This window comes from Malaclemys terrapin, chromosome 6 (genome assembly GCF_027887155.1).
Source record: "Malaclemys terrapin pileata isolate rMalTer1 chromosome 6, rMalTer1.hap1, whole genome shotgun sequence".
In the NCBI taxonomy this organism is placed as follows: domain Eukaryota; kingdom Metazoa; phylum Chordata; order Testudines; family Emydidae; genus Malaclemys; species Malaclemys terrapin.
The window spans coordinates 16055507-16083386 of NC_071510.1; the positions used below are offsets into that span (position 1 = coordinate 16055507).

The 27880-nt window shown below is 41.4% G+C and overlaps 1 protein-coding gene across 2 annotated transcripts in view; it reads right to left on the reverse strand.

Moving 5' to 3' along the window:
• Positions 1-27880, reverse strand: part of SVEP1 (sushi, von Willebrand factor type A, EGF and pentraxin domain containing 1) — a 163125-nt gene that overhangs the window by 109261 nt on the left and 25984 nt on the right. For both annotated transcript variants that reach the window (XM_054031824.1, XM_054031825.1), the window contains exons 4-6: positions 5931-6089; positions 5472-5651; positions 573-752 (exon numbers count right to left, since the gene is read on the reverse strand). In XM_054031824.1, the coding sequence (XP_053887799.1) occupies positions 573-752; positions 5472-5651; positions 5931-6089 (519 nt within the window). The remainder of the gene's footprint in view (positions 1-572; positions 753-5471; positions 5652-5930; positions 6090-27880) is intronic.

The window sequence follows — 27880 nt, forward strand, 5'->3', positions numbered from 1 at the left end:
TTAACATTTTCCTGTGAAGTCAGCACTCATGAAAAGTGCTGGACTGGTAATCCTGGAGTCTAAAGTCCTCTACTTATTCACATAGCAAGTCCCGGGCAGGCACCAGCAGCGGACGGTTCCCCGCACTGCTCCACCAGTGTGCTACAAACGGGACCAGCAAGTTTCCCCTGAATGAGTAAAAGGGCTGCTCAGCGTCCTCAGCCCTTTCAACCCTTGGCCTCTGTGCTGGGAATTCCAACAAAGGAGGCAGCAGTTTCTTAAGCTTCCCCCATGCTGCCAGCATGCCTCAATCTTTAGCTGGAGGGAGCATCTCTAGCTCTGAGAGGGTAATTGAGTCTCCCCAGAGATTCACCCTTGCCCTCTTCTGTGTGAGAGCCATGTCTACCAGGAACTGGACTGTGATCACTAATTCATTTCATACAGGTTATCAAACAGCCACAGGAGAGGAGCGACTTTTAGATATCACAGCTGGATTTCAACCAGCAATCTAGAGGTCATTTTCTTATCCCATTATCAATCCCTCCTCAAGACATGGTTCTATGTGAACAGACACGCAACGACCAAAAACATACCCACACACAGTGGCTCCCTTCCATCCCACTGAGAGTTTCCTTGACAGGTGAGTTGGGAGTTTCCTTCCAGTTCATAGCCCACATCACAGGTCACAAAACACACTGTCTTGTATGAGATATCACCTGACGAACAATTAATTTGTCCATTTTCAGGTGTGTGAAGTTTTGGACACGTTCGAACTGCAAATGGTAAAACAAGCTTGTTACGTTTTCACCATAAAGAGAGGAACAACAGACAGTTTAAAGGTCACTTCTAAAACCCTTTGTCATTTAAATGGATACAGTGAAAATAACATTTTGGTAATCTGGGTTTATAAGTGGAGCCAATATTTTCAAAAGTGATCAGTGATTTTGGGTGCTTATGTTAAAACACCTTACACCTTACAGGGGCCTGATTTTCACAAGGTGAGTGCTTACCCCTTTCTGAAAACCAGGCCTCTTTCCCACATTGGGAAATCTGGGTCCATATGTAGTCAATGAAGTTGAAGGAAGTGTAACTAAGAAGATTTGTTCAGTTAGCTCTGGGAGGAGTTACTGACTGATGCTGAATGAGAAGACAGTGTTAGTTTGGCTGAGTGTGCAGTTTCTTTGTTTTTTTAAATTGCTGAATTGCTAATACTACATCTTGACACCAATTTATTACATAACTAAAATCAACTCCAGAAGAACACGGAATTAAATGTAATCTCGTGCATCAGTCTTGTCTAACACATTAAGCAGTAGCACAACTGAACAGTACAAAAAAAAAAAAAAAAGGGGGGTGAAGCTCTGCAATCTACTGTTTTTTTTAAGAGCTAGACCCTGCTTCCATGACTTCCATCAACTTGGATGGTGGAAGGTCAAGGCCTGAATGAGTCATGACTGCAGTGGCCTGGGTAACTCCTATATTGTGGTTAAGAATGTTGATTTTACCAAGTGACCCCCTGCCAATGTAGGAGTCAAACTACTAGCTTTCTTTCCAAATAAGTTCAAAGTTAAGCAAACTTGGCAGCTTTCTTTCCTTTTTCCAGTAGTCTATTGCACATATTGATGAGAAAACATGTGTGTATAATTGTACATATTGACCCAACAGACTACATGTCTTCCTAAAGATAGTAAGAGAACAAAGTTAATCAGTTATCAATCAAATGAAATCCAGCTGTACCAACAGCCAGGATTACAAGTCTCAAGCAATTACAGAAATTAGTTTCTTTCTGAGAGAGTTGGATATAAACAAATCAGGAAAAAAACTGCATGATTTGTAGCAACTATTGACCAGAAAATAAGGAGTGGCAACCCAGTTAGCTGCGTAATATCTAGGCATTATGACTGCCTCGTGTTCACTCAGGTCCAGAACACTGCCCCTCCTCCCCCAACCCCTCCGATTCACGTGTATGTACAGGTTTTTCTAGAATGAAAGAGATCAGGAAACTTACTCTAGACTAGAGTCACTAGACTCTTAATGAATTAAAGAAAGTGTTGCTCTTCAGACTAGTTTTCTATTATTCGTTACCTTAATTGCACTAAGTAAACATATTACAACTCTAATGCAAATCTGTCATGCAAAGAGAATAGGCTCCTATGGTATTATGTTTTCTACTGTGGCCTTTAATGCCACAGCTGTGGTAGTGTATTTAGTGGGCACTGCAAACTATCAGTCTTAGAGGCATTAGGGAGGCAGCTGGAATAAATCTGGAAGCACTGGAGAAATGCTCACCAGGTGACCACGGCTACATACCTTCACAGGTGGTAGCATGTGCCTCCTTGCACCCGTCCTGCTCACCTGCTGGTGTGGAAGGAATGCATGGCCATTGTTCTGTTCCTTTCAGGGTGACGTGGCTCTGACTCACCATCAGCAACACTACTAACCTTGTGTTCCAGTGTGGAAGGACCAGAACAGTGGCTACCCCTCCCACTGATGTCCTAGACAGGAGGGAGGGAGCTCCCTTTGAAACATCATCCTGGGGAGCAGCAAAGCACGGGGATTTGCCATTCTGATCTTCTAGCCCTCACCCCTCTAAGGGGGCACACTTGGGAAGTGGAGACCTCTGTTTCCATTCCAGTGAGTATTAGCACGAGCATGCAAGATCTATTGGTCTCCTGGGCTATAGCCCACCTAACATTTGGACTTACTGCTCATACATATGCCAAAACACATGCTCCTTCCCCCCCCCTGAACACTAAGCTTTTGAATTAAATGGGATCCAGACAAAACCCCAAACCAAAACCCAGCCAACAAGATTTGACAAAACTTAAATAAACTTTCCCCCATCGCTACTCCCTCTCTCTCTCATACACACACAGAATGCTTAAAGGCCCAGAGCCCTGATCTCACATTTCTTGAGCATCCCATATTCTCACTGAAGTCAGAGGGAGTACTGGGTGTGTAGGCCATGCAGGATCTAGACTTCTCAAAGGCTAATGGATTACTCTTCACAACACCCCCGTGAGGTAGGGAAATACTATTAGCTCCCTTGGCAGATGGGGAACTGAAGCATGGGCAAGTAACTTAGCCTCTGTAAGTTTATAGCAGGAATGTGTAGAAGAACCAGAAATAGAATCCAGATCTTCTAAACTGCAGCCTAGTGCCTTGACCACAAGACCATCCTCTTGACCTGAGGACTATCAATCTGGCACTTTCCACAATCACTAAAAATTCCCATAAATGTACATTAAAATATATTCTGTTGGCCTTTAGAATTTTGTTATAGTAAATTTTTCTGGATTAAATGGGTGTTTTGCAGTTGGACAGTATTTAGCTTAATTTTATATTAGCTGCTGCTAATTGCAGAAGGTGCGCTGATGGGTCTAAGCATCACTTATCACAGCCAGGACACATTTCAGCTAAGTAGCGCAAAAATGCCAAAACGTTGAATGTTTAATGTCAAAACCGAAAGCAGTGTGAAGGGATTAAAATCCTTTGGTGTCCTTTCATAATTGATGTGATAAAATACTGTTGGGATTAATGAGACAGCCCATAAATGGTGCCTTTGATCTTGCTCTTGTCTATAGCATGGTTTCTTGTATGGATGGAGAACAGCAGACATGGCATATGCTAAGGCTGGATTTTTTTTTTATGAGGCACTTCAACATGATGTGTTATGAAAGGGGAAAAAAAGACAGGATATCCTCTAGATGCTTCAAAGGAAATTAATACCACATGAAGATAACAGCTCAAAGCAGAGGGCTAACTTCTTTGGCTCCGTTAAAGCCAAATGCTTCATTAAAAGGAAAACGGTGAAGCCTTGCAGAAAAAATAAACCACCCCTCACCCAAAAACCGGAAGACAGAATAGCGTCTCCCCTAAAAGTGTCTGTGTGGGGGCTTAAGATTGTTCCACTTCTCTGTGTGGAGACTATAATCCTGTAGATCAGGGGTCGGCACCCTTTCAGAAGTGGTGTGCCGAGTCTTCATTTATTCACTATAATTTAAGGTTTTCTGTGCCAGTCATACATTTTAACGTTTTTAGATGATTAGAGTGAAAACTGATCAGTCCTTTCTTTATGCTCCAGTCCAGGGGCTCTCCAGCCTTTTCATTCTGAGGATTCCTTTGTACAAGAGACAGTCTCATGGAGACCTGCTCTCCCACTAGTCCAATCAGCCTACAGCTGGATTTTCAAACTATTTCACTCTGTAGCCTGCCTCGTGGAATGACATGGCCAAATCCCATGGATTTTGCTTCCCTGTCCCAAAGTACTAGCAACATATTTTTTCCATTGCAAGCTCTCACCCCTTCCAGGTTCACTAGAAGTTGCAGGGGGACAGTAAATTCAGCAACATTCAGCATTAGACTATGCAGCAATTTGTTATGCAAATTCAGGTGGGTTGCTATATAAGCATGTCTCAAACAGTGACTGTTCTCTGGCTCTGTCCATTCCCCTTGTCTCCACCACGCATCCTTTCCCTAAGTGTAACCTGACCTGCACACCAGCCAGTGCGTGACTGCAAGCTTCCTTTCTCCAAACGGGCTGTGAAAGGTGGAAGAGCAGCCTCAGTCCATAAGTGCCTGTAGGAGGTCAGAAAGGAATCCCACATCCTCTGTAGAATTGCACAACTGGTTAAGGAGTCCTGCGTGTGCACTGGTGGAACGGGAAGGTGGATACCTTCCTCTGAAACATCATGTATTAGGCCACAGCCAGAGGCAAGATGGAATTGTGATCTGATCCACTAAAGCAACATTCAAATGTAATTATTAGCACTCCAGGAGGCCCTCTTTGGATAAATACTTTTCTTCAGCCCCTCTCCCTATTCCCAGTCATGCCATTTTCAATCACTCCTTCTGATTATCTCCTTTCCAGTTAATATATCCTCACATTCAACCTCCAGGAAATAGTCATTGTCCAATGGAACCACATTCAAAACTCTTCTGATATTATACATGTGGCCTGGAATTTTCCATTTTTTTTCGTTCACATGATAAACCCAAGGATCATAAATCAGAAATTTGGAAGCAATATTCTTTGTTGAAGTTTATGCCCCGGGGTTCCAATGCCAATGTGCATCTAATCCAACAGATGGATCCCTCATGGGTATTCTGAAACCCCCCATCCTGCAAATCCTTATTTACTAGCCATAATTTTCTTTACAACCCTAATTTTATTCTGGTAGTTCCACTGGTGTCACGTGAGGAAAGTTAGTAATAGACAGAATAGGTGTGTACAAGAGGACAATGCGGAATGTTTACCAAGGTTTGGCTCTCTAGCAGGTGATACCACTCTGCATTTCTTATTGAAGGTTTTCTTCCTCCATTTTAGTAAACCAGAAGATAAAATACTCATCATGGGGTTTTCCTCTTGAATATTCCTTCATTTGGGGTTTACTCTAAGCCAGCAAAACCAACAAAACCAACAAACCTCAAACCATCATTAACAACAAAACAACTTGTGTCAAAAGCTTTTTCCAAAGAAATGGCTTTCATACCTCTGCACGTGGTCTCTGAACCAGACCAGAGGCCATTTGGCTGACACAGCCGGATGCTGCTTCCCACTAGGTCAAATCCCGCTTTACATCGGATTCCGCAGGCAGCGTTGAAGTAGTTGTTGCAGACGTTCTGGATAAAGTAACCATTTTCCGGGGGCTGCAGCTCAGGGCAGTGGACAACTAATTAATCATACAACAACAGGGTTAGAGATTCCAGAAGCATTATTTTCATTTCATTTCCCACTTGGTTAGTTTACGTCTTTAATTTGGCTGGTTTGATTTGTTAATTTATAGTATCTATGCTTTTGAGGGCATGCATATGAAACACTATAATAAACCCCACAGATGCTTGACTATCTCATTTCAGCGAAACAGTCCAAGAAGGGCTAAGATTACACTGTCTATGCGTCCTAATGTGCCTTTCCTCTCTATTCATGTTCTCTGTTTGGAAAGACTTACGTTCACAGGCATGTCCTGCAGTACGATACCCATCCTTGCAAACACAGTCCTTGATGGAGGTACTTCCAGGGGGAGAGGTGTGGTTGTCATCAGGACAAGAGATGCAAGTGCTGATTCCACCAGGTGAACCTTCAGGTTTATATGTTCCTGATGGGCAAGCTATCAAATAAAAAAGAAGACTTTTAGAAGAAGAAAAGGTGAGACTCCATCCTTTCTGAACGTTCACTGGACTACCAATTTTTCTAAGGATTTTTTAATGCACACTTCCTTTTTAGGTATGTTGAGGTGTGGGGATGACCAAATTGCGTGTTTAATAGCTATGCTTTTGTTGCTCCCCTTCCTCCTCTATTTATACATCATTAATTCAAATTCAAAGCAGGACCTATGTATGTCTATAAAGTTATTAGTGTGTATAGGGTCTGAACCAAAGCCCACTGAACTCAGCGGAGGTCTTTCCATTGATTTCAGTGGGTTTTGGATCAATACCATAATTTACTTTCTACATAAGGAGCCTCACTCTGGTTTTACATTTGTGTCCCTCCATTGACACTATGGAGTTATTCCTGGATTATACTTGTAGAAATGAGATCAGAATCAAGCCCAAGGTTTCCAAAATATGCCAAAATTAGGATCAGGCTCAATAAATAAAAATTCTCGGCATACTGAATTCGCAGAATCCGGCATCTGACTTCACGATTTAGATGCTATGCTATATATAGGTGTGAATCATAGCACATAGAGCAATTAATCAAAACAATTACTCCCCAAAGCCTTTAAAGTAGTTTATACTCTACTCTAGAATTTTAACTCTGTGTGTGCGCAAATGTGCTTGAGAAATATTTAAGAGATGTTGTCAAGAGACAGAGAATAGACACAGAAAAGTATGGGCTAACAGAGGCAGAAACAGGAGAGGTAAGATAGTCCAATTATTAGGGCATTAGTCTGGGACTTTGGAGACCAGGATTTAATTCCTTAGTCTATCATAGACTACCTGTGTGACATTGGACAAGTCACTTAGTCTCTCTCTCTCTCTGTCTCAGTTTCTCAATCTGTAAAATGGGACAACAGCACTGCCCTACCTCACAAGGGTGTTGTGAGGATGAATACATTAAAGATTGTGAGGCACCCACACGCTATGGTAATTGGGGCCATAAGTACCTTAGACTGCATTCCCTCTAAGATGCTGATGCCTAAGAAATTACTTTCTGAGCTATGAGACTCATGAAAAGTTGCAACAAGCCTAAAGAAAGCTGAAGTTCAGACAGAAGTCTATTAGTTTAAATGCTTACCACTTATTATTCTGTTTAAACTTCTCTTACAGACTGTGGGCCAGATTCTCCATTGTCCTGCATTATGTGCAGTCATTACATCAGTGCAAAGTGGATACAAAACATACCAGTCTGATTTAGTAGTGTTTTACAGCCCTTTGCACTGATGTAAACAGCTGCATAAAATACAGGACAATGGCGAATCCGGCTCTGTAGCTTCCGCAGAACTGTGTCCAGAAAAATGTGTCCAATCTTAAAGTCTTTAAAATGTCTTTTGTTTCCAGCACCAAATATTTCCTAGCTTTTCCAAGTCTAATTCCTGAAGGTCTCAGATTGTGCCAATATCTTTTTTATTTTAACAGAATTGGACCAATTCTATACTTTGAGTGAGTTTAAAAGTTAATCCTTTGACATTTATCTTATTAAGACAAATAGATTTCTACTCTCCCCTGGCCCCCTCTCCCCCAAAACACACACATGCCATCACCATCCAGTCAGCCATATCTGGTAAATTACGCATTGAAAAATATAGCTTAGAATATTTAGAGCTTTATTTTCTTGAACATGGTCGCTTCTTGAATATTTTCCACAGATCATATTTTTTCTTTCTCTCTTTGAAAGTTCGCAGCTTCAATTTCAAAGTAGGTGATAAAATGATTGAATGGTGCAAAATATTAAGTGATGTAATACAGTGTGTTGCAAGCTGGCTGGCTGGGTCTACGCTGTAGAATGGCTCTTTAAAATTCCAAATGAAAGCTCCTAAATAAGAAAGGAAGTAATTAAAGATCAAAACATTTTAGAAGGTCAATTTGCATCTTGCTAAGGGAAGACCGGAAGGCAAATTTACTCACAACTACAGCAGGAATTCTTTTTTAAGTGACTTTTAAGAAAACACTTGCAAAAATGCCATTTAATTACATCATATTTTTGCCGTCAGCCACTTCTAGTTCCCTTGTGAGTTCATTAAAAGTAACACGCTCTTTTATGAGAGCATAAAAATGAGCAAGAAAGTGCCATCCACTCAGGGCCGTAGCAACAAAGAACGTGGCCCCCTCCGAACGGTGGCCCCCTCCGAACATATGTCCAGGCGGGGCCCCTTCCAATGCAGATACTGGAATGCAGTATTTATTTTGCCACTTTTAGGGGCCCCCTTCCTTGCGGGATCCCCTCCGGTCGGAGGGTACGGAGGGCGCTCGCTACGCCTCTGCATCCACTCTATATTCAGGATCTTTATTGATATTGCATAGAAATAGTTTTAATAAACATTAAACTGGGTTTTCTCCTTAATGACAAAGGATATCTGCCCAGATTAAGCTTTTTAGAAAAATGAAATCTTTACCACTGAAAATGAACAACTGTGTAGTACAATTACCCACCACCGCTAAAGAGACTTCAATGAAATTGCCTTTACTGCAGTATTCATGGCATTGTCAACCTATTGTAATGGAAATTGCACTACTTTGTGCAATAACAGCAGCAACACAACGATTCTCTTAATAGGCTTCCTGGCAGGTGTAAGTGAATAGTCCAATATCCAGATGATTTTCGTACTTTGGAGTTTTAACAGACTCACATTTTTAACAGTGAGAGAAGTTAACCATTGGAACAGAGCATGGAAGGATGTGGTGGCTTCTCCGTAAGTGGGATTCTCTAAAGATTGAGATTGGAGGACTTTCTAAAAGATATGTGCTAGTCCAGTCAATGATGTGGTGGAACTAGACTCCATGCAGGATTCACTGGGTGAGGTTCTCTGGGCTGTATTCTACAGGAGGTCAGACCTGATGCTCATAATGGTCCTTTCTGGCCTTGAATCTATAAACAACATTCCAATCTGAATGTCTTTAAAAGGATCCTCCTTTTACAATCTCTGGGCAATCCCCTTTTAGACTTTGGGAGGGGGGTTGTTCCAGTGACTGTTTTAGTCTTCTCTAATGTCTTCAGAAGGCGGTCATCTGCTCCTGAGCAGTTCAGGGGATGGCTTGTTCGCTGGCTCTCCCATCCAGTTTGTTTGAATGGCTGGCCATTATATCTCTCTGGACAGTGACCTCCAAGTTGGTGACCTGTCCTTTCCCTTAATCTGAGAGTAGCACACCCTCAAACACTTCTCCTGGGCCCCTTACTGGTCCTTTCCATCCCCATTAAGCTGGAGATAAGATGTGAGAGCACGAGAGCATTGGGAAACCTGTTCTCCCATGATTCGGATGACGGTTTCCAGTCAGGCTATGTATTGCTACTGTTGCTTCACCTCTGGGTTCAAACTGAATTGTGTTTTGTAGCTGGTAATTTCAGTTCAGTCCTTTGTGAAACTTCAAGTGCATCATCACGCAAACCAAAACACAGCCAGCAGTTCCTGCTCAGGTGAGTCATAAAGGCGTAAAAGAAAAAAAAGCACGGTAGCCAAGTATTTTGGGGTGCCTTAGCAGAGGTGTGTGGAAGAGCTTGCCTAGTGTCTGCTGGGAGCAAGTCTTGAGCCAGAGCTACCAGCGTTAGGTTTTCAGGACCTGTAAAAAAGGCGTCTTAACAAAAACAGTTCATTTGCAAAAAAATTCTGACTTTTCCTTCTAAAGGAAATTTGAAGGTTCAACCATCTTGTGTGAAGAGCTAGCAACTTGTATTTTAGAAAGAACCATTTCCTCAAAGCTAGGGTGAGTCAAAGCCATAAGCAAATAATGTTATTTTGTTTGTAAAAAACGGCCAGGCACGTGGCAAGTCTGGCTATTTTTAGCTGAGGTTTCCAAACAGAAATGGATTTTTGCCAGCACATTTGCAAGAGACTACTGACATTGTTAAGGGAGTTTCTTCCCATTGGAAAAGCTAATATCACCAAGTGTCCTTATGTCTTCTTTATAATTGAAACATTTGCTACTGTGACAGGGTCTATCCCACTCATATCGTTCCAGATGCAGAAGTCTCACTACTATCAACAACATCAGGATACAAGCCTCAATCTTTACAAGTCTCACCTATGAAACCACACACCGAACACAAACTTCTCTTGGTCTTAAACAGCCACCAGTCTCTAGATGAAATAACTCCATCAGTAGGATTTACACTTCATACACAAAAATCACCTCAGGCCTGAGCCCAACTGCAATAGGCTACATAGGAGCTTTTTTGGCAACTGGGGATGGCTAGACTGTCGTGGAGTTATGCTCGACCCATGATACTGGCTCCATCACCCGCTTGTTAAATTTTCAAACAAGCACCTCCGTGCTTTCTCCCATGCTGCCCCTCATGCTTGGGAGAAGCTCCATGTAAACATTCACAAAGCCTGTGGTCATTATAGTGCTTCAAAGCCCTCCTTAAAACTCCCCTCTGCCATGAGGCCTACAAAAAACCTGACATGGAACCAGGGAAGTGTATACTAGGGAAGTGTGTGGGAGGGTCCTCTCTTCCCTCTTCTTCCCATGACTGGGAGGAAGAAGATGCCTGTCAAGTGTCAGAAAAGCTTAAGGCGTATTCAGGCATTCAGAGTTAGGAGTACTGAACAGTGTTCCTCTAGCTCTGTAACTATCTAAGGATTCTGTTAATTCTGCAGCTGTCACCAACAGCAACTAGCATAGGTGAAATGATGAATATCTGCCAATTTGTGTATGTGTGTGTGTTTTGTGTGTTACTGCTGTTACATGTAACACTTAAGTTTATGCTCTATGCCTCCACTCCACTCCTCTCAGCCTCCATCATAGAGTTTGTTGCCGGCAGAGTTGAGGGAAAGGGTATGTGACTGAAACACTTACTGTTATTTATATTATTGTAGTCCTAGGAGCCCCAGTCCTGGCCCAGGACCCCATCATGCTAGGTGCTGTGCAAAAAGACAGTCCCTGCCCCGGAGACCTTATAATCTAACTATAACACAAGAGACAGCATGTGGATACAAACAGACGGAGGAGTACAAGGAAACAATGAGACAATATTGGTCAGCATGATAGGCTGTGTGTGTGTGTACATGTGCGTGCATAGGCGCCGACTCCGTGGGTGCTCTGGGGCTGGAGCACCCACAGAAAAAAATTGGTGGGTGCTCAGCACCCAACGGCAGCTCCCCGCCCTGCCCCGCCTGCTCCAGCTCACCTCCGCTCCGCCTCCTCCGCAAGCGCACCGCCGCGTCCTGCTTCTCCCCCCTCCCTCCCAGTGCTTGCGCCGCGAAACAGCTGTTTCGCGGGGCAGGGAGGGGGGGAGGAGGGGGAACGTGGCACGCTGGGGGAAGAGGCGGGGCCGGGGCGGGGATTTGGGGAAAGGATCCAATAGGGGCAGGGAGGGGGTGGAGTTGGGGCGGGGACTTTGGGGAACAGGTTTGAATGGGGCGGGGCCGGGGCGGGGAAAGGGTGGAGTTGGGGCGGGGCCAATGGCGGGGGGCACGCGAGCATCCACCGGCGCCGGAGAAAGTTGGCGCCTATGTGTGTGTGCATGTATGTATGTATGTATGTATGTATTTAAACCCATCCTTAGAAATAACCTATATTACAATAGCCATAGCACCATTACTGGGGAAAGAGTTATGGAAAAACATCAGCCAGACTTGTCTCTGCATTCTCCCCCTCACATACTCTTTCCTTGGATAAACAACTCCCACAAAGAAAGTCCCATGTGCCTCTTATGTTCGTGAGTCCCCTACATCTTGCTGATGATATTCAAGTTCATAAATGGACTGCCTACTTTTATTCCACATCCATCTGTGGGTTTTTTTTCCTGATAAAGAAATTTCTAGAAAGCAAATTTGACATATGATTGCTAGAAAGACGCATATAACAGACACTACAACACTTAAGTAGGCAGAAGTATAGGCTAAAACCCTGCCTGTACCTGAACTAGAAACACAGAAACCTAGTAAGGTCTGCAAAAATCAAAGGGAAGACTTTAATATCAATTATTCTGCTCTGGCTGCATTCAAAGATCTGCTATAATTACTAACTTAATATTTTAAATCATCCATCTGGAACAATTTAACACGGTCAAGTGCAAATATAAAACTACACAGATTTCATCGAATATTTAAGGGTACAGTATTGAGTCACTTTTTTACCTATGAAAAATTTAAAAAAGTGACAAATTAAAGCCAATTTGTAAAAGGTAACATTCCAGCAAATACTTCATGCACAGGATAGTATGGGGATTTTAATGCACAAGACTACAGGGGAGAATATATCTTCTCTATATATTAGCATCAAAGTTTTTCATTTGCATATATGAATAAAAATTGTGGATGTGTAGTTTTGCTTTAAAAATTCAAATCTATTAAACTCCTGAGAGAGACAGGGCCTTATTTCCTTCTCAGTAACACCAGTGTAATTCAGCAATTTCAATGAGTTAGTCCCGATTTACTCCAATGTAAGAGAGGAGAATCAGACTCAGTGATTAAAAGATTAATTTAATAGATTTCACATAGTTTAAAATGCATAATTTCTTCACTTAACTAAATTACATTTTGTAAGTAATCCATATAACTAACTGTACTTTCCACATTTGATGCTAATAACGGATCAGATTAAAGGCTTATCTATTAGTGGGTTTGACAGCAATCTGCTTTGCACTATCCTATAGGAACTTACCATACTAATATACACTCATCTGTCAAGAATGAACCTGAGCCATTTAGACACTAAAATGGGACCGCTCGGTACACATGATGTAGCTCCAACCATCTTTAGTTCTCAACTCCACTGGGCTGAGCTGAGAATCAGCGGGCAATGTAAAAACTCACTTCTGCCCATAGGGATGAAATCATTTTGATCATCGCGAGTCCAAATCTGCAACCTTAATCCTTGCTGGGATTCCCTTCGTTACATCTGTGCAATTCCACTACCTTCACCTGAGTTACTCCTGATTTACACCAATGTCAGTGAGAGCAGAATCAGGCCTATTGAGTACTACCTTTCTGCCACGAGTAGTATCATAAAACCAGTGGGACTAAGAATTACTAATATTAATTTGTGACAGAAAATAATCATAAGAATTGTACCATCCAGCCTTATGTGAGTAGTTAGTTTGCCACCTCACCCCAAAATTTTCGTTGTGCCTTGGCAGTAGTAAATTAAAGGCAAAAACTTCTAGAACAATAAATCTCACTGTCACGCCATCTGGAGTGGTTCACGATCATGAGTGCCAACCTCAGGGCAAACTGCCAAAAAGCAGGGAAGAGACCCCAAACTGATTGTATGTTCTAGAATTAGATTTCACCAACCCAGTAACAAATGTGAACTCCTGAAGCACTATAACAGTCTTACCAGGGAGTCACAGACAGTCCCCTTGGGCTCTCCAGTCTATCTTGCCATCCAGGCAAGCTGGACTTAGTGATAGTTGGCTGCCATACACCAAAGATCATAAAAGATTTGGGTTGTTCCCAGTCTCAAGAGTCCAGTCACTTACCCCAGGTCAATTTGTACCTCAGATCTCACATCAAAGACAACACTTGTAGCCAAACCTATAGTAAAACTAACTAAAGATTTTAGGAAAAAGAAATGAGAGTTATTTAGAGGTTAAAGCGGGTAACATATACACACAAATGAGTTACAGTCTATGGTTTCAAAAGGTGACAGAGTTGTAGCAATCTGTCAGCAATGAATGCCTTTTAGGGCTAACCCAGGTTGACCCTTGTGATCTCTGCTTCTGTTTTCTAGCTCCAATTCTGTGAGAGTCAAAACAGCAAAAGAAAGAGAATATTTGTTTGTCCCTATTTTATCCCTCTTCTTCCAGCTTTCAAGCACATGGGATACATGTGCTTTCTTGTACATAGCACCTTCATGGGTGTGAGAGGGCCATTAACCAAGTCTTTGTATCATAATATTCCACAAAGGCCCATTTAATTTTGATAGTTGTTCTTGATGGGCAGTGGACAATTCCCTTCCTGACAGGGTTCACAGGTTCAGAGCAGGCATTTTTGCAGTTATAAAGCAAAACTTATATATCACCTTATTGCACGGGATACAGGCATTCCAAGTAAGATTAACGCATGCAGCAACTTACAAGCATTCCATAGAGCCTAAACACCAAAACACATTCTTACAAGTCTAACATCTATGTTGAACAATACTAGCATACCTGGTGAGCTGGGCTGGAATCAAGCTATTAATTTGTTAGTGCTCAGCTGACCCTTACAGCTTTGGCAAGATCTGGCACCTGGTCTGCCAGCATCACACTCATCATGCCTTCACTGCTAGTAAAAGTTGGCAAATATTGGCAGGCGTAGTCTTTTTAACTGCTCTGTTTTGAAGTCATTCACATTTTAAATGGTATTTGGACATTATGGTGGACCTGACTTCCTACTTTAAATGGAGAGATTGTACTATGTGGAACGCAAAACCTTCATGAGAAAAAGAATATTAATAAATGACAGTATATTATGATTTGCTAGCATTTCCATATTTACATTTGTATTCCTAGCTGTGAGAAAGTCTGGCTTGAGAATTTTATAAGCCAAATTCAGGCCCTCAGTAAGCTTAACACAGACAAGAACAAAAGCAATACAAATACGGGGCCTTACACATACTAGAAATGGTCCCATACACTTTATTTATGCCTGCCACACAAAATACTCTTGTCAGGGATATGAATCATTTGACCAGATGTGGAGCACCCAGGACAGTGGGCATGTGTGTTAAACGACATGTACCAAACTCCCTGACCCCAAGCCTTCCCCATGACTTCTGGTGAGGACATGGCTTTCAAGCGGCATAGCTTTTGTATTTCAGCTGTGTGCCCAGGGCACAGCCTGGGTGCATGAAAATTCGAGGAAATCCCTAATGTGAAGGCCTATCCCACAGGTCCTTGATGAATGAATGAATGAATAACTATATAAATAAATAATCTGTAAGCCACTGCAGCCTGGCTCCCTAAAGGTGTAATGGATTAGCAGAGCCAGTGAAACTGACAGGAGATTGGCTGTGCATATGTTGCCTCAAGGAGCATTTCCTACATGGCTTCTCACACTTTGTCCCCCTGCTCTCCCTGCCCTTCCATTAGTCCTCATTTTTATATTTCCATTTATGGCTTCTGTTTTTTGTCTCCTAGAAGGCCGTTTGTAGGAATGGAATTATGTTTCATTAAGATCTGAAATATTATAATGTAAGAAAAAAATCCTTGTCACATTTTGTAACCTACCTTTCTGCACTATGGAAAATATACAGTACTGTAAAGAAATACCAGATAGGCGCATACTAGGATTACAAGAAATATGCAAGAAAGTGGATTTAGTTAAAGATTTGATATATAGGAGTTGCAGAAAGATTGCAAAGGAAAACATCAAGAATCAAAAGAGGATTTATGTTAAGTTCTAGCATGTGCTGTAACTCTTCAATATTTCCCGTTATACCCAGCATGTGTTCTGCATTAATTTCAGACAGAAATGAATTTGCTCATCAGTCTGTCTTTTATCATTTTTTCTTGAAAGAACTCCTCATTCAGCATTAGTATTAGTGACTTAAAAAGCCAGATGTATGTTACAGTCTTATTTATTATATTTACACATTACTTCCCAATAAGAGGCATGGGCTGAACTGAAACAGAAGTTTAGATAATTCCATACATAGAAGCGCCTATCAACCCTTCCATGATACACAGACACCATACCAACTATCAACCGCAGCACTTTGAATAACCCCTCCACAGATCAAACTGGTTGTCATTTTTCTCAGTGCGGGTGAAATAGTAATAATCAACTTTCAGCATATTTAAATTGTTCATTAAAATACGGGTCAAGATACCCTCCCTACCACTCCCATGGTGAAAAGGGACTGGAGTGGGGCAGAATCCCCTTCTGGTTCAGAGGCAGATAGGACAGCTGTAGCCCACCAAGTCCTGGTGTCCCAGGAATAAGGGGTGTGGGTGGAGCTCCTTGCTCTCCAGTGATTGTGGACTGGCAGAATGGGCCCAGAGAACATTAGAGCTGGTGTAAATTAGAGCAACCTTAGGGTTGCCATAACCTATACTAGGGATTGAACTAGCTTTTGGCTGCCCCTGGATTGAGGTGGTGGCATTAAGTCATATTTGGGCTGAGTGTAATTTGACTAGCATGAGGATCTGGCCCATGTATTTAGTTACAGTTAGTATTATTGAAAAGCAATAATCTTGCTGAAAAGTGACATCATTATTAATATTAACAATACAGGGAATACAGCCAAACCCATTTATATTTTGTATTACTACTAATTTAAAAATCAGAAGAGTGTTAATGTTTAAAAATGCAGTACATGACTTAAAAGTATAAATACTTTAATAATAAAAATACTTTGTGGAGATGTAGAACCTCTAATCAGGATGTAAAAGGGTTTTACAAACATTAAGACTCACAATGCCCCTGGGTGAGGAAAATAAATATTATTATAGCCATGTTATAGGTAGGTATTCTGAGGCACAGAGATGGTAAGTGACTGCCCACTACACAGTCAGAAATGGAAAACAGAAATCCTGATTCCTGTTGTCACTCCTAGACAGCATAATCTTAAACAAAAAGTTTATCATTCAAAATGATCCTATGTCACTTTATTGTTGTGAAGAACAGTACTAAATACAAGTTGATACCAGCAAATATGTACATTTTACTTCGCACAATATTCCCCTTGAATACTTTAGTTGCTCACAAAAACAAAGGTGTATTCCAGCTGTTTTTTGGGAAATATACAGTAGGGAAGGGCAAAGAAAGCATCAGAGACGGTTAGAAATATCCATATTTTGATATAATACAGTATTTGTGCACTTATGTTCAGTAATTCAAGGAGGTAGCTACCACTTTGGCACACATTTAAAGCAAAAGTGAGTAAAGCATGGCACTGAAGAAAAATTAGCCTTATTTAAGGCCTAAACTAATAAATGGGGGCAAAATCCTGACCACAATGAAAATAATGACAAAATTCCCATTGAATTCAGCGGAGCCAGGATGTCGCCTCCAGACTTCATGGAGGTCTAACATGTGGGGATTAATATAAAGCACATCAGATCCTCAACTGGTGTATACGGGGAGAGCCTCATTGACTTTTATGCAGCAAAATCAATTTATACTAGCTGAGGATCAGGAATGTGCCATTTTCCCTATTCATACAGTAGATTGATTTCAATAGCTTCTCTTTGTGTCCTAATTCCATGGTTTCCCACACATTCTTATGGCATGGAAATTGTGCATAGCAAATTCTGAGCTTACCAAATGGTCACACTAGGAAATTACATTATTTTGGTGTGTAAAGTCATTGTTTTAGGTAAGTTCGGCTGTTCTGCCATGTAAAAAGCCTTTTCAAAAACAGGCATTTGTGTTCAAATCCTTGCTTACTGTTTGATCCTTACTCAACAGTGGTGAACTGAAGCAATGCTGCATTTGCTTCAGATGTGTAGCTGTTCGAGAAGGTTTTTCTGGACATGAGTCTTTACATAATTACACACTTAAGTTTCTTAGTAAATCTTGCATCATCCATGGTATGACAGCACTTGGCACTAAGCACTGTAAATAATCCTGTTTTAAGTGCACTAGATCTATGGGCTGCTTCCTGGAATTTAAATATATAAACATGCAAAAGGAACATCTCTACGTCCCCTATGTGCACTCAGTTCCTATTTTACTATTCCTGTAGTAAAATAAAATGTTTGCTCTGTTATCCTGTCTGTTGTATATTTTTGTACCTTAAACAGATTCAATAAATACAAAACTTTCCATGTATTAACACTTACAAAAGGATAAATTGAGACAGGAAACCCAGTTCTTTTCAGGACTGATCTAACAGCTGTACAGTGCATCAACCAACTCTCCTTTTCTTTTTTCTTTAAGGAAAGGGCCCTGGGTTGGGAGTGAACAGGTAGGAAGGAGAGGGGGCGGCTGCAAAGGAGATGCAGATCAGAAACAGAGCAAACTCACGGAGTACCACTCATCACCAGCAACATGTGGCTTTTCCAGCTGTGCATCAAGAAATCTATCAATAAGTACGCTAACAAGGCAGCCTGAAAAATAACTACAAACCTACCAGTGGACAAATTCATCCCTGGAGTAACTCCATTGACTTTCAGTGAGTTAAACCACAGATAAATTTGGTCAAAAATTCTTAATTGTGGATCAAGCTTAACCTCTGGATGGATGACAAACATCTCCCATTAACTTGCATTACCTTAGTGAAAGTCACATGAATACATATGAAAGCAGAATCTGGCCCTTTATTACATGCAACCAACCCCCTCTCTCCCCACCCCACAAAAAAAACCTTCTAACAAACCTGTGCTGACAATCAGGAAGGGGCAATGAAACACTGGCTCCATAAGCAACCCCAATCAGCTGTTAGTGGGATGCAGCAGAGAATCTGTCCCACAGTCTATAAACCTCACTGCGAACAGTATGGTCACCACCCCGCAAAGGCACCCCATCCACCTGCTCAGCAGAACCCGGATAATCTTTGGTGTTCAATTTTATACGTTGGGAACAAAAGTTTTATTTCAAGAGGGCAAGGCAAGGTATCATCTCCTGTGGGGTTTCCTACAATGCTACTGTTCTAGGATTAGATTTGGTTTCCAAAGTGTCCATCTGCCCCCGGGCTGCCCCTTCGTTACTCTAGAATGCATTCTGAGAAACCTTGAAATTCAAGGGAGCTAAATTTAGGGTTCAAAGCATGTACCACAAACTCTCCCGTTAACCCAAATGAGGAAATTGGCATTGATGGCCACTTCACCAACGGCACAGAAGATCCACAATAGCTTAGGGGATTCCTGATTCGGGGGTTTCCTGCTCCTTCCTCGGGCAAATGTTCCACTGACGTCAATGAGAATTTTGCATGAATAATAAATTGCAGCCCACCATTATTCCATTCCTTTGGGGTGTTTCTCCTCTCTGCATTCTCTGTGAATCCCATGGACAATAACAGAAGTTATGCACCACAAAAAGGAAAAAAAAAACAGACCCTCTTAGTTGGCAGATCAGAGACGCTCCAGCTGCTGAATCACCATTTGGGAATGTAACAACTTAAACTATTAGCAGGACAGTTAAGTCATTTCTGCCAGACCCTCAACAAACTACCACTCCAAATTAGCGCCAAACTTGGCCTCCCCGCAATGGCCATTATTTTTGTTTTATCACGTAGATATACTTTTCAACAATTATAACCCTATGAAGCAATATCTCCAAGCACTAGAGACCTACCACATGACTATGCAGATTGGGAACATATGCCATTATTTCCATGTTTATTTACTAAGCAGCTGAGGACAGGAGTCAGACAGTTTTTGGTTAACTCGAGAACACTGAGGCACACGCAGCAGGGTTAGGCCAGTAATTATAAAACAGAAGTAGTGCCTATGCCAATTGTTTTGCACAATACTGTGAAACTCTTCTGTTTCGTTTGAAGTTTTTCTCTGTGTATAGTTCAATAAACGTCTGTAATCCTGATTTTAAAGCCTCCTCTACATTTTCTGAATCTTTGCCATCCCCTGTTGATTATGGTGACTATATACCATGCTCGCCCTGGTCTGCTAGCTATGAAAAAATTCTGTGGAATCTAGTAGCACTGGGAGTTCTTTTTAAAGGATCTGAATAATGCAGTTGCAAAAAAATCGAGGATTCTGTTTTATAAAGGGGTCTGGAGGAAGCAATGGAACCCATTACCCTCTGAACTAATGGTGGGTTTGTTAGAAAATATCTGTGAGAGGTCACCACCTTCTTAGCACCAAAAGAGGTTCTAGTTTCTAGTTTTGTTTGTCATTCTTGTTTTTTCTCAATTTTTTTTTTGTAAAATATTTATCTAAGGAAGGATCTGGCTATCAGTGAAGCAACGTGAATTGCACAAAAACACAATGATTGACTGGGATTTGAACTCACTTTGCCTAGCCTTGTGATGTTCTACTAGCCTACATTACCTTCACCACAACAAGGCTTAATTAATTCAGACAAATTTTAGACAGAACAAAGCGGGCTTGATACTTGGCCTGGCCAACCTACGCACCACGGAGAACCAGCAGAAGGTACACACACACAAAAGAGTAGCATGACCTTAGCAGTCCCACAGCCCCGAGGACAGTATTGACCCCATGGGGTTGATTCACTAGTTAGAGATCATCAGGATATAGCAACACTCCAGTAATCCCGCCTCCCTAGCCACACCTTTGAGCCTCCTTCCTACGCTAGCTCTAAACCATGTTAAAATTCCCCCATAAGGTTGGAATTCTCACCAGGGTCATCACTGCCAGAGCCTGGGCACTAAAGATACCCCAATGCAATTTGTAATGTCCCAATTATTAAAACCCCCAACACAGATTTTAAAACGGAAATGAATAAATTGGTGCCTCAAAAAGCTAAGCAGCCAAGCAGAGGGCAGTGAAGATTTTACAAGACTTTTTGAGGCTCGCTATCTCATGCTGTACATGGTGAAACGATACGCTGTCTCCCTTAACCTCAAACCTACCCTTTGGCTTCAAGGGGGATTTTGCCTATTTAAAGACTCCAGGATCAGGCACTCAGCAGGTCCTCTTTTCAAATGAGAGCTGTACATTTCTGGAGGCAGCAGGCTCATCACAGTTCTGCTTGCATCTGCCTGTCTGAATGACTGCCTCTTTATGAGGTCTTTCCCACAAATGAACCCATCGATGTCTACAGAGATGGAGATAATAAGGGTATGTCTACATCGCACACTCCTTAGAGTGGTGTGTAGAGTACACACATTACATGTCCCCCTAGCTTGGGTATAAATATCAGTGTAGACACTGCTTAGGAGACTAAAGACACGTCTGAACCCTGTGGTGTGTTCCCTACATGGCTCTCTACATGCCCAAGCAGTGCCTCCCCTGTCTACCTTCTATTGTTAGCAGTGTAGCTTCCTGCTGCTGGAGCCGAGTCCCTGCTGCAGCAGCTCCCCACTGACACATGTAGCTACACAACACAGTGTGGACACAGCCTGCCTTTCACTGCAGCGTGTCGCTACACATACACACTGGTGCAAGTGGTGTGCAGTGTAGACCTACCCTAAAGAGCGAGAACATTCTTGCATGGCCTGTAGCATACACTCTCTGAGCATCAGTCATGATTAAATGTCAGTGTAATGCCTTTACCAGTGCTTATAGTTATTCAGTCTTTGATTCCGAGCCAAAATGTCTGTTACTAAGAAACACTTTCTTCCAATTAATTGGGTTCATGAGGTAATTAATTAATGCTGTCCCAAAATTCCTTGTGTGCTGGAAGGGTGCCACTGTTATTTCTGAGCAGGATCCAAATATTTCTGCACCAAGTTTCTGCACTACTCTGGACCATACACTAGTAAAGGATGCAAGCAAAAGTTTGCTAAACTGCCTCAGAGACCTACAGGCAGATGAAGTGCCGTGTGTTGTGTCTCATTATATGACAGTAGACTGTAGAAGTTCTGTAAAAGTAGCAAGAATAAATCAATCTACAATATCATTAATGGGGAAACTTAAGAATTTATAGGCTGTTTTGTTTAAGTAGAACATTAGCAGATAATACCTTTAATACTTGTGTATCCTTTGCCCTAACGTGCAAAAGGTTATTGGCAAGATTACAGCTTTAAACCACTACTTGTGTTGGGTGAATGGGTAATGAGAGATGATGTGCACCAACGAAGGACTCCACAACTCAGAACATTGCAGGAACAAACAACAGTGCCTGATAAATTTTCTAAAGGGTGTAAGGAATACTCTCACAGGACAGGGGATGTTAATTTCTTTCCCACTGGGGCATAAGGACTTCCCCTCGAGGGGTCTGGAACCCCTTTAGCTCTTAAATTTCTGTGAAGAGGCAGGTAAGGTAATCCAGGCCCACCCACTCAACTGGGCACCAGCTCAGGGTCCTTTACCTGGGCAGACAGAATCAACCCTCCACCAGTCCATGTGAGCTTAGCCTGAGCGGAGACTGCAAAATTTGACCCTCAAACTGTTGTGAAAGTGAAAGGCTTGACCTCTGAGGTTAAAGAATTGGAGTATTTACATTTCAGTAGGTGCTATTATTATTTCCTTTGTTATGCAGGTCAGACCAGAGGATTATAATGGTTCCTTCTGGCATTAAAACTATGAAAGACAGCTGGAAATGCAGAAAAAGCCACTCATCTAATTTTCTCCAAGGACCCAGTTAAAATGTACTTAGCTTCCACAGTGTAGAATTATGGAGGTGATGGTTTTCCCCAGTTTCTGTCATAATGAACCATACCCCTCAACTGCCCCTCATTCTAGTACAATAAGGTATGTCACTCATTCTAGTCCTCATATTCCCCGTGTTCCACAAAAATCTGATGTCCTCTCACTTTCATTCTTGAAAATTATTTACACCAGAAATACAGGTGCACACTAAAAGAATTAATCTCACAGCATTTTATGTTTCCAGCATGAAGAACTTTCGTGTGTCCCTTGTTTTGACTCTGGGCCTGGGTGGGTTGAGAGGTCTGGTTATTACAATGGATTTTAACAAAGAGAAGGTTCCAGAGTTACATAGGTTTGATGGGATAGAGTGAGGGGCAGTGGCTGGGAGAAGTAAATGTAGTAAGTGGACAGTTATATTTTCCAGGAAGTATGTGGACAAATTGGAGAGTGTCCAGCGGAGGGTAACAAAAATGATTAGGGGGCTGGGACACATGACTTATGAGAAGAAGCTGAGGGAACTAGGCTTGTTTAGTCTGCAGAAGAGAAGGGTGAGGGGGGATTTGATAGCAGCTTTCAACTACCTGAAGGGGGGTTCCAAAGAGGATGGAGCTCGGCTGTTCTCAGTGGTGGCAGATGACAGAACAAGGAGCAATGATCTCAAGTTGCAGTGGGGGAGGTCTAGCTTGGATATTAGGAAACACTATTTCACAAGGAGGGTGGTGAAGCACTGGAATGGGTTACCTAGGGAGGTGGTGGAAACTCCTTCCTGAGAGGTTTTTAAGGCCCGGCTTGACAAAGCCCTGGCTGGGATGATATAGTGGTGTTGGTCCTGCTTTGAGCAGGGGGTTGGACTAGATGACCTCCTGAAGTCTCTTCCAACCCTAATATTCTATGATTCTATGAAGCTGGGCACTTCTACTCAGAAATTAAAAACAGAAGTCTTTAAAATATGATGGCAGTCCTATTAATTTAAACTACCCACATGCTGTGTGTGTAGGTGTTTCTATGTTCCACCCACAACTGTGATTTTTCTTGTTTTTATTTTTTTATTAGTGCTACTGAACATTTCTTTTTATATAGCATTTTGAGGCATTAATACACCTAAATCATGATAATGATTCAAATAAAGTTAAAAAAAAAGAAGTGCTCTGCTGTTATTGTCCACACAGACATGAACCTGAGAGGAAGTCTGGGGTATTGCCCTGACAATACAGATGGAAATACAATCTCCCAACCTCAAGGCAAGAGGGCTTTGTCTGGACTGGTGGGGACACAAGGATAGTAGCTCTTTAAAGACCCTCCCCCCACTGGGAATTGAGAGGGGATTAACCGGTAGGAGGGAATGGGAGATTTCACCTGAGCTGGTGGGCAAGCCAATGGGGCTCAGGGTAAGCCATTGGCCCCTGTGCACCTGAGAGAGGTTATATTAACCCCCTCCAACCTGAGACTCCGCTCGGGCCTGTCTTTCTTTCCACGTGTCTGGGGCAATGTTACGCTGCTTGCTGCTTTGTACTGACCTAATCCCTCCAACAATCACCTATGCAAAAAATCAATTTGAAAAGGGAGACATCTGCAAAATTAACAGCCCAAATAACGAAGGAAAATCCTTGTTCTTTATCTTCTCACATTGTTGTTGCAGAAGCAAACTGCACACTAAATTAAGATGGAAATTTTGCATGTTTATCGTGGCATTTATAAGGGAACACCCTTTGCTTGAACTTTATGAGCCTTATAACCAATTTTTTTTAGTTATTCTCAGGAGGTTTCTTTTGAGTTTATGGAAAAATATGAGAATTGCCTGGTGGTGAAAACAATGAGCCAAACCCTTCGCTGCTGTAAGTAGCTGAAGCTCCATTTAAATCAACGGAGCTGCACCCATTTACTCCAGCTGGGGATTTCACCCAGTACCTCCAATCTCCACGCATGTTAACCGAACACTCTCTCCTTGTGGGTAAAGATTTCGCCTTTTGTTTTAAAGGTGACAAGTTCAAATTGTAATAAGGTTCTAGACAGTTCAACAAGAAATATCTATGCAGTCTTGTCTTTTCCTATTAATGGTAACATATATTCATTAATTATTTTACCATTTTTACAGAGCAAAACCATTTCACATTTAATAAAAGTCGCGGGGGTGGGGGGGAGAAGGGGAATACAGAACAGTTGTGTTTTAAACATTAAAGAAGCCAAGTGTTGCCGTGTACAATTAGAGAAAGAAGGGGAATGAGTCACTCATTTCAAAGGGCCTGATCCAAAGCCCATTAAAGTTAATAGAAAGATTCCTGCTGACTTCTAATCAGGCCTAATATCTCTATCATAACAAGGCTATGGGCAAAAACGTGGCTCATTTGCTCTGCTAAAAATAAAGGTGGGGCACAGAATGGGGACCACAGCAGATGGACATAATATCCAATTTCTCTCTTTACATTCATGCAGGCCACGTACTAAGCTGTGTTTAAACTATCACATTGCCAGTGTATGGCGTTAAATTCATTATCTGGTTCCAGAGATTGTTATTGTAGTGTGTCTAAAGAACTGAGTCTGGATACAAATTCTGTTTTGAAGATGAGGAGATCCGCATGTCCTTCTCTTCTGCATAGAGTCTGTGTGGCCAACCCCACCTCTGAGTTGTGGTAATCACATCACTAATAAAAAAAACCAAAACCTTCCTTTCCTTTTTAAATCTGTATTCATATAAAGCGTTAGTTTTGCTACAGTCTTCTTTTCACAACGTTTATGCGGCGAAGTCAGACCACGTGGGATTTATTTTGGCATAAGCAACGTTTCCCAGAAATCTGTCAAACCCTCCCTTTAACCCCTACACATACAGTGCCATATTAACCTCTTTTGTATTATTGTGTAAATATAAGGAGGGAGGAATCGAGAGAAAATAAGCTTTCATCAAGAACTCCCCATCTTCATGAAAGAAGTGACACATGTGTGGCTCACAATTCACTTCAATGCCAGGAACCATTTATAATGTATGCAAAATTATTACTGTAATAGAGTACAAGATACCACTCATCTGACTTCATAATCTGAATCAGAGCCATTCCTACCATATCAAAGCACACGATAATGAAAAACATAACTAAGGCTCCCACACTGTTGCTTTAAACTAATATTTACTAGTAAATGATCTCCTGAAATCAAGAATTTACCGGCATATATTTGTTATTGCCAAAACACAGGAATATTTCTAATATTTGCTACATTCCAGTAAACATGGTAGCATTCCACACCAGTTCAATGTGGCCTTTCCTTTGCTTCCTAATTTGACAAGTAGTGTGAAACATTATTAAATGAGTTTCCAAAGGCAAATCAGGAAAAGTTGGGTTTATATAGGCAAGTGTTTCTTTAAAACAAAAATATCTCTGTATTTTTTAGCACAAGTCTAAAAAAACCCCAAACCAATATCATATAACTTTTATCTATATCCTTTTCAAAACCAAAATGGCTATCACCTGATTATTTTCAAACATAACAGTAAAGATTATAAATATTTTTCTAATTCTCTTTTAAATTCCTAAAATTATGATTTTTAAATGGAAATTACCTTTCTATTATCTAAGCCGAATCCATGCATACCCCTGTCTGCATCATTTTTCAATTTTCCACACACGCCTCCCCATCAATTTATCAATGTCTCTGTGCTTAATCTTCAATATCCTCATGACATCACATCTCCATTTACATTCTTTCTGCACTTTTAATTCATAATGCCGTGTTCAAACCATTGTCTGGAAAAAGTCAGACAGTATAAAGAACCAAAAAATGATGACAATGAACACTTGCACTGATGAAAAGCAGGCACGGATCCCTAGCTGGTTAGCCGGGGAAATCCTGCATCCCTCTCTCTTGTTTAGGTCAGTGTATTTCTCTCCTCTCTTTTGGTTACAGTTGGTCATTTTAATACAGTATATTCATCTATAAGCCACAGTGCACTATCATAAAATATATAAACTGAAAAGCTAAAGAAAATAATCCATAGCATGATAAAATTCCACTACAGAGGAGCATTTTTAAATAAGTAAATGCACCCAGAATTTATCGCCAAGTATGCTGGGAAGTTAAATTCGCTGTTTGTAAAATACTATGTGATCCACAGAAGGCAGGTGTTAAATAAGTGCAAAGTACTATTAGCAGTAGTAGCACAGGTTTCACAACTGGCCAAAGTATCCTCCACCCAATCTATACTAGAACTACATTTTAGATCCAATTTCCTGACACAGGAGTCTTAATAGAACATCAAAATCCTGTTACTGGTCACTCAGACTGGCATTTAAATGCATGAAAGGGCATATCTTGAGCATCCAAGGGTAGAATTTGGATGTCAAAGCACAGAATTTGAAGTAGAAATTTTCCAGCTCTTTTTGATTTATTAAATGGATTTACTGCATTTTTTGTTACCAAGAATTATAGCACAAGATAACACACCACCATTTGTAGCACCTATGCATTTAATATTTTTCCTAAACAGATGTTCCTCTTTCCATCTACCAATTCTTGGCCTCAACAGAAATTCTTTTTTACCGAGGTCCAAACTAGAGATGACCAAACCATTTGGACAAAACAGGAATCAAGTCTCACCTTTGCCCAACCAGCAAAATGAGCCAGAAATTTCACTGAGACGAAGGCAAAGTATCTTACAATCAGTTTCTCCATTCTCCCCTTCTTGCACCCCTTTCCTCACCCACTTTTTAATGGTGGGATCTCAGCCAGCTGCTGATGTGACTACCATGAAAATCACACTGGAGAAGCAAGGCAAAATGCACGGCACACTTTGGAAGCCTCAAATCCCATGCACTCTGTGACTTCCCAAGCATACTGTGCACTGGACAGTGGCTGGCCCAGCCCCACCACTTGCTACCACTGCAAGTAGGAAAGTTACAGAACCTCTTCCTGAAAACTACAGCGGGCAGAGAAAGGGCTACCCAGATTCCAAAGAGGAGCAGAATCCTCCCTACAGCAAAAGATGACAGAGTAGCTGTCCTAGCATTCTTTGGATAGCCTATTGTAATCTTGATTGGTATCAAGGTTCTTCCTGTCCTACTGAGGAAACAATTGCTAATAAGACATTTACATTAAATTTCGTAAAAATCACCAGGAGCCCCACAAAAAAAAAGTTCTTTTTTTATCTCCCTCCAGCCCTCACACGCACACACCAAGTTTTCCTTTGCATTTCTAAATTAGAGCAACCTTGAAAATCTCATAACAAAACTCAGCCGAGATCACCACATTTGGGTCCAAACCTTGAAAAACCAAGAGTTTTACCCACTGACAACACAAAGTTATAAGTCTGCTCAAGCTCACTCATGCTGGGCCCAGATGTGCTAAAAAAACTCTCACAAATCTTTCAACAGACTTGGTCTGAATTTCAAGCTTGAAATGAAGCCAAAATTTCCTGTGGTTTCGGGTTTCATTGCAAAGGCTTTGCACAGCTCTAATTAACATACTATTTGCTTGCAAAACTGATCTGTCATATATTTGGATTATAATTGCTTTGTTGCATCCCTGTTAGAAATACGTTAGAAGCCTAGACAGCTTCTTGAACTGTTCATCCAGATGGTACTATTAAAATTCCACACCGCTGTAATTATTCACATTCCATTCTCATGCAGCAAAGTAAAAAAATAATAATAA